The sequence below is a fragment of the Rattus norvegicus genome, chromosome 7 (assembly GCF_021556685.1).
Source record: "Rattus norvegicus strain SHRSP/BbbUtx chromosome 7, alternate assembly SHRSP_T2T, whole genome shotgun sequence".
In the NCBI taxonomy this organism is placed as follows: domain Eukaryota; kingdom Metazoa; phylum Chordata; class Mammalia; order Rodentia; family Muridae; genus Rattus; species Rattus norvegicus.
The window spans coordinates 117251422-117259566 of record NC_141540.1 but is presented as its reverse complement, the minus strand read 5'-3'; the positions used below and the strand labels follow the sequence as shown (position 1 = coordinate 117259566).

Sequence of the window (8145 nt, the reverse complement as noted above, 5' to 3'; positions counted from 1 at the left end):
TAAAAAAGATTTATTTCTCGATCCCCAGCTCCGAAAAAAAAAAAAAAAAGAAAAAGAAAAAGAAAAAAAAAGATTTATTTCTTTTACTTATATGCATACACTATAGCTGTTGTGAATCAACGGGGTTGCTGGGAATTGAACTCAGGACCTCTAGAAGAACAGTCAGTGCTTTTGACCCCTGAGCCATCTCTCCAGCCTAAAAGACAGTATTTTAAGACCAATACCTAGTTGTCTTACAAAACTCTTATAGTCAAGTTATATTAATACTAAAACAGGTTCTTCCTTGTCTTTAAATTTGATATTTATTTATGTGTTTCAAGTGTGAGAACATTACAGGACAATGTGGATTCGAACTATCAAATTCTGGTCATGAGACTATGTGGCAAGTGTTGTAACCTGTAAAGCCATCTCACCAGACCCTGAACTTAGTGTCTTAGATAGGGTTTTACTGCTGTGAACAGACAGCATGACCAAGACAAGTCTTATAAAGGACAACATTTAATTGGGATTAGCTTACAGGTTCTCAGGTTTAGTTCATTATTTTCATGGTGGGAACATGGCAGCATCCAGGCAGACTTGGTGCTGGGGAAGGAGTTCTACATCTCGATCTTCAGGCAGCAGAAGGAGAATGTGTACCACACTGGGCAAAGCTTGAGCACAGACCTCAAAGCCAGTCTCCACATTGACAGACACACTTTCTCCAGCAAGGCCTCACCTACTCCAGCAAGGCCTCATCTACTCCAGCAAGGCCACACCTACTTCACCAAGGTCACACCTACTCCAGCAAGGCCTCACCTACTCCAGCAAGGCCACATCTCCTAAACAAACACAGGAGTCTATGGACGCCATACCTGTTCACACCACTACACTTAGTATCATTCTATTTTTACTTATACTTGTTTTTTGTCTTTTGTTGTTGTTTTTTTTTGAGACAGGATTTCTCTGTTCAGATCTGGCTGTCCTGAAACTTGCTCTGTAGATCAGGCTGGCTTCGAACTCAGAGATCTATTTGCCTCTGCCTCTCCAGTGCTGGGATTAAAGGCTTGTACCACCACCACCCAGTTACTTATACATTTTTATTTTTGAGACAGGGTCTTATGTAGCCCAGGTTAGCCTTTAGCTCCTTGATCCTCCTGACACCATCTTTCAAGCGCTAAGATCACAGGATCAAACCCTGACACCCAGTGGTATTTATATATTTTTATGAGGTGACCCCACACACACACACATCTACCTACCCAGCCAGTCCTAATTAACAACAAGTTCTCAAAGCATTAAGAATACTTTGTAGTATGGGGTTGGGGATTTAGCTCAGTGGTAGAGCGCTTGCCTAGCAAGCTCAAGGCCCTGGGTTCGGTCCCGGCTCCAAAAAAAGAACCAAAAAAAAAAAAAAAAAAAAGAATACTTTGTAGTGAGTGTAGCAAATTCCACAGAACTGAAACACTGCCTCTTAGAGAGAGGAGGCAACTCCTAAAGCTCAGGAAGTAAAAGAAACTTAGGTTCCAGAAATCTGAAACTTCCAAGATACACAGTGGCCCATGTCAAGGTACTTAAGCCTCACTGCCCATTCACAGTGAGATCCCCCCAACTGCCCAAGGTTATTCAAGCCCCCATTCTAGCCTACTGGGCTGCCAGAAAGCCCTATAGGGACTCCCAGGGATGCAGATTTCCTTCCCACATGCTGAGTGGGCTTTGGGTTATGCAGTTGCCTTTAAATGGTCTATGTTCCTATAAGTAACCCCAGTAAACTCAGTGGTTCATGAAGCTAGACCTAGGTGGAACAGATTCTGTGGTGGTCTGTTCATGTCTCCCCAGGAAGAGTCCCACAATTGGAGGGCTACTAAAATCTTTTTTTTTAATATTTCATAAACTCAGTGATCCTCAGATCTGTTCATAACATTTTTTAAGAAAGTGTGTTAGTAAGCGTGGACAAACCTGAGCAGGAATTCTACCGCTAACAACAGGGAGCAAAATAAGCAGACCTGTAAGTTTTCCCTCAGAGCTGTCCTGAAGGCTGAGGCTTCGAGCTGGAGGAGAAACGGACACACAGCACCCGAGGTGGTGCTTTACCTGGCCCTAGAGAACCATTTCCATTTTTAAAAGTTTATCAACTCAGGGGAAAACAAAATCGGTGAAGAACTTTCTCTGAAAAAGGAAGGCACTGAATGGGCTGTGGTTATCTGGGAGAGACAGGAAGGTTGAAAGGACAGTCCTGTTTCCAGTCTGATGATAAAGAAACACATTGAAAGACAAAGTATCGGCTCAAGGCCCCCCACGGCCCAGTTCTTGGCACAAAGGATATTTATTTGACCCAGAAGGACAGAAGGACAGGGAGTGAGATTCAAACACAGGGGACAGAGGGTAAGGAAGAAGGGGAAGAAACAAAGGAGAGGGGGAAAGGGTGTTTGTCCTGAATGAAATAGGACAAAGGGCTGCTTCTGGATAGAGGATAGGAGAGTGGTGTTTTATAAAGGTACAAGGGGAAACACTGTGTTAAGATGAGGTGTTTAATTCGAATTGGGCCCAAGGGGGCTTTTGATTGCTGGACTTCAATTCTTTGATAGTTGGACCTTAGAAGTCCAAATCCTTATTTTCCGTAGTTGTATTTTAAAAGATTCGGCTGTTATTGGAACCAGGCTGCCGAGAATCCATGTATATATTTGAACTAATACCATCCTTATAACAGTTACGTTTCCAACTTAAGTTTTTACTCCATTATGCACAGTTTGAGATAAATAAATTTTTGAAATATGGACACTGAAAAAAAAAAAAAAAAAGAAGTCCAAATCCTGGAACAGACCTTGATATCTAGCTTTAGGGGTGTAATCTAATGGTTTTTAGCAAGGCAGAGGGAAGAGGGGAAGAGGGAAAGGCCTTGGTGAGACATGCTCATCAAACTCAAGCTACCCTTCACATGCGCCCCCACACGGTTAATTATACAAAACAAGGAAGTCAAGAAAAAGCTGTAACTCTAAGGAAACACCCAAGGTGCAGCAGGGATATTTGTCTGTCTGCCAATCTGGAAGCCAGTCATCTTTGTCTTTTGCTCCCTCTTGAAAGCTGTGTGTGAACTCCATGCAGCTGAAATCCATTCTTGTGAACAAGGGCTTCTCTGTATAGCTCACCCACTTCCTCCTCTATATGGTCGCTCAGGATGTCAGCAGCTCCCTTTCTGGCCCAGCTGCTTCTTCACCAAAGCTACCAAAAGCATTCCTCAGGATCTATTACCAGGTGACATCTTACCAAATACAGAGGTACACGGTGACATTGATGGAGCCTGGCATCTTGTTCAGTGTGGCATCCAGATAGCCACTAACTGGATTTTTCCCCAGTGAGGCAAACAGACTGTACAAATTCTCAGTTCTTCCTTGTTCAGGAAGCCAGTCTGGTTCTAGTTGATCATGTCTTTTTTTTTCCCCCTCCCAAGGTAGGGTTTCTCTATGTAGCCTTAGTTGTCCTGGAACTCAAGTCTGTAGACCAGGCTGGTCTTGAACTCAGAGATCCTCCTGCCTCTACCTTCCGAGTGCTGGGATTAAAGGCCTGCACCACCACTGCCCAGCCCAGTTTATCATGTTAAAGGTCTCTTTTGCCTCCTGGATCTGTGATTGGTCAAACATTGCAAACACATGGGGTGTTGTGTGCTCAGGGTACTTCTTGGTCATCTTGTCTGTTGACAAGGGTGATGGTGGATGGAGTTGATGCACAGAGTCAAAGCAAGCCGCTGGTTTACTTGCTGCTGTGCTGAGCCCGCATCTCCCATTGAACCGTCACCTCCGGTATCCACTAGCAAACTGGCAGACTGCCAATGTTTTCAGATCAGGCCTAAATCCTGTAAACATGCTGTCCATGTAGAGTCAATAACAAAAAGGGAGACATCAAGTCCCTGGTGTTCCCCTTGTATCCTCTAGATAACTGGCCTACTGGCAAAAAAGAGCTAAGAAGGTATGATGGGTGGGCCTCTCGGAAAAGTGCACTGGTTAAAAAAAAAAGGACAAAAGAGTCCTTTTGAAAAAAATATTTATTTATTGTTTATGAGTACACTGTCTCTGTCTTCAGACACACCAGAAGAGGGCATTGAATCCCATTACAGATGGTTGTGAGCCACCATGTGGTTGCTGGGAATTGAACTCAAGACCTCTGGAAGAGCAGATAGTGCTCTGAACTGCTGAGCCATCTCTCCAGCCCAAGGGTCCATTTTTAACCCGAGGGGCATTTAGCATTCATTAATGACCCACAGATAAGCAGGAGACACTAGGCCCCTGTCTTCTCTAGCTAGCAGATGTTACCTTTCCACATGGGCCTCTTTTAGTCTATCATAGATTAAAAGTTACAATCTACTAAGGGACTGAGCCTATGTAAGTGGAAATGAGGGGCAGATTTTGAGCCCCGGAAGGATGGGAAAGTTTGCATGTGAATTATGCTAGACGAGTAGGGAAAATGTTACCTCCCTGAAGAACCTAGACAATGAGGAATTCGGAGGGGGAGGAATATATAGGAGTATAAAAAGCCCTGTTTTGAACCAAATTTGCAGACTAGCTATTTTTGCATTTTTCTTTTTCTTTTTTTTTTAAATATTTGTTTTATGTAAGTACACACTTCGTTGTCTTAAGACACACCAGAAAAAGGCATTGGATTCCATTACAGGTGGTTGTGAGCCACCATGTGGTTGCTGGGAATTGAACTCAGGACCTCTGAAAGAGCAGTCAGTACTCTTACCTGCTGAGCCATCTCTCCAGCCCCTATTTTTGCCTTTTTCAATAGGTTGCATAGACTTTGCAAGGTTGTAAAATAAAATTTCCCATTTGCTGCTGAGTCTCCAGCACTCGGATTATGAAATGAAGACTGGTGTTTATCATGCATTTTTTCTGAAAGGTCTTAGTGCCTCCCAGTAGTACCATTCCACCAAGGCCTCTCGGGATGCCAAGAGTCCCCTAAGTGATGTGTGCAGATGAGTGTGGTTGGTGAAGGCCTTTAATCCCAGCACTCTGGAGGCAGAGGCAGGCGGATCTCTGTGAGTTCAAGGCCAGTCCGGTCTACAAGGTGAGTCCAGGACAACCAAGGCTCCGTTATACAGAGAAACCCTGTCTCCACAACAAACAAACAAACAAACAAACAAACAAACAAACAAACGTTGTGTGTCTGGGGGCTTCGTCCTGAGAGCATGAAGACTTCACAAGGACAGGTGGAGGAAGGTTCATTCAATGCTGGATAGAGGGAGCTTGGGAAAGAGTCCCCTTATGCTGTGGGACCTGAAGAGCGTCTGGTGGAGTGACAGCTAGAGCACTAAAATCCTGGTGAGTGAAGAGTGGGGAGTCGGAAGTTAGTTCAGTGTCTTGAACCTTTGCCTGACTGCAATGCTATGACTAAAGAGTCATGCAAGGATATAAGAAACCATAGAGAATGAAAGATTGGATCAAGCCGTTGCCTGAGCAACAGAATGGGGCGAAGTACCGTGACCAAGTTCTGTCTCCATAGAGGATGTGCATGCTCGACGTCAACATTCCTAGAGGTCCGCACCAGGATGCGAAAGCCGTGGTCCAGAGGGAGTGCTCATATACAGATTGGCTACGGTGCTCTCTGATCCTTAATCCCGCCTGCTCTGAACCTCATAAACTGAAGACACATCCCTGAACCTAGGGTGTGGTTCTTCAGAATTTTTGGGTTAAGGAGGGGGAGTAACTGAGCTGGGGGAGCGGGTGGAGCACGGTGTTCTCATGAGTCCAGTTGGCCTGGGTCTCAAGCCATGGCGCCCAAGAAGAAGCGCGGACAAAACGCTGGGCGCAAGCAGGCGGGCCAAAGTGGGGAGCCACAGCTCTCGGAGCGCGGGCAGTACTTACAGCGCGAGTATGCGATGCTCTCGGAGAGCCTGGCGGTCTGTGAGCAGCGGATAGACGAGGTGCTGCAGAGCAATGCGTTCCTGAACAGCGAGGCGCAGCGCTTAAAGGAAGAAAACCGGCTTTTTGTCGGTTATGTGAGCGCGCACGCTCTGCGCTGCGCCAACGCCATCGTGCGCCTCGAGGACCAGAACCGCACAGACCTGGCGCAGATCCGGTGGCAGCGAGCGGAGCTGGCGTCGTTTTACCACGGCCGCGAGGACGGGGTGCGTGCACAGCTGCAGGAAATGAAGAAGCGCGCAGAAAACATGACACAGCAGGTGCAGGAGCTGCAGCCCTACAAGGCCAGTGCGCGCGCCCCCGCGGACCGGGCAGGGTCGAGAGGGGTGGGCACGCTCCCTACCGGTGCTCTGATCGGCACCCCCCGCCCCACCTCACCCCATGTAGGAGTTGCAGCTGGAGCAGCTGGCACGAATCCGGACCCTGGAGCGTGAGCTGCTGCATATGCGCGTGGAGCACACGCAGCTCCTCCACCAGGTGAAGCAACGCTTCCTGGATGATAAGTCTGCTTTCGAGCGGGAGGCACGCCTGCACGTGCAGTCCCTGACACGTCGCGCAGAGCGGGAGGCAGCGCTTTCCCTTATTTCCCACGCACAGGCCCTCAAGGCAGACAATGGGCGTCTCCGACAAGAACTCATGAGGCTTCTCCAGAGGGCCCAGTTACTGCAGAACATGCGCCAGCAGCTGCTGGAGCAGCGGGAGCAGCTGCGCCGGGAGCACGTGGACGTGCAGAACCTGGAGCACATGCACGGCTGGTTGCACAGGGGTCCCGGAGGGCCACCACTCTGGCAGCCACCCCAAAGCCACCAACCTAACTTGCGCATCGGGTCATTTGTCACCGCGCTGGACTCAACACAACACATGTTAAGAGCCCAGGCTGCACCCCAATCATTTTCGTCCTCCCGGGTTCCATCGGTGGATCAGTCGCACCGAGCCTCCAGGAGTCCATCCGTACTGTCCAGTGAGTCTTTCCCGGGCCGGTCTCTTAAGGCTGGGTCTGTGATTGCTCCCCGGAGTTCATCCGGTCTAAGATCTCGAGTCTCATCTCTGACTCCATCACGCAGGGGCTCGCGGATCTCATCCGTGACCCCGTCACGCAAGGGCTCCACAGTTCCATCCATGACCTCAGGTCCCTTGCGGCCACGGGAGGACTCTCGACTCTCTCCGCAGCCCTCCTTGCGTGAGATGTCTTCAGAAACTGACACACCTGCAAAATCCAGCTCCAAGCTTTTTTCAGGGCTGTCGGAAGATCACTTCCCTCTCAGCCCACAATTGGAAGAGACAGAAAACACTGTGGACAACACACAAACTGTCTTGGAGCAAGCCTGAACATACACGAGGGGGCAGGCCAATAGGTCATGGAGTGGGGAGACATACCTTGGAAGATTTCTTGGTGCATAAATATGTTAATAAAAGTGTAAAATGAACTCCGTGACACTCTGTCATTTACCCTGTACTTTAAGTGAGCAGAGGCCTGCAGCTCGAGCCACAAGAGAACTTGCTGTTTCCTTGTCTGCTGGAATTCAATGTTCTTCCACCAACAGCCAGCCTGGGTAGAGAACCAGCAAGGCAGGCATAGGTAATGCTCAGGTAATTTCAGCAGCAGAGAGCAGATTCTGTTCTCAGCGCAGGGGAGAAGTTCCTGGGCTTTCCCAATATATACATATACATATATACACATATACACACACATATATACATACACACATATATACATATATACATACACATACATATATATTCTAATTTAGGGAATACTGTAAGACTTATTGGGGATTCCCATTACCATCTATCTAGATGAACAGGGACATGTGTATTTGGAACTTTCAGTCATCTGGGACTCTGTCGGAGACAGTCATGCCCCCTAATTTCAAATCCCTGTGTGTTTACTGGATAGGACTTGGACCTGTTTTCTTCTGGTGCTGGGTGTTGAACCCAGGGCTCTATGGATGATAAATAAACCGACCACCTGAGCTACATGCATCCCAAGCCCTGTCCAACTTTCTTCAAGACATGATTAAAATTAGGAAATGCATCTTGGAGAGAATACTATAAACTAAATCATACTGGCCAGACTGTCACTTGTCCCTCTGCTGTCTATAGCTAGCTATGGCCCTTACTTGGGTCGCATCTTACAGTCCATTGTGCTGGTCTGTCTTTTTCTTTTTTAAGAAAGGATCTCTTGGGCTGGAGAGATGGCTCGTGGTTAAGAGCGCGCTGACTGCTCTTCCAGAGGTCCTGAGTTCAATTC

General features: G+C 47.5%; 1 protein-coding gene across 2 annotated transcripts; it reads left to right on the top strand.

Annotated features, from left to right (window-relative positions):
* Nucleotides 1-5517: 5517 nt before the first annotated feature.
* Nucleotides 5518-7321, top strand: Ccdc166 (coiled-coil domain containing 166). Of its 2 annotated transcripts, NM_001130509.2 has the most exon segments (2): nucleotides 5518-6178; nucleotides 6282-7321. In NM_001130509.2, coding segments are annotated over 2 exon segments (1377 nt in total). In that variant the 5' UTR covers nucleotides 5518-5743; the 3' UTR covers nucleotides 7224-7321.
* Nucleotides 7322-8145: the final 824 nt, after the last annotated feature.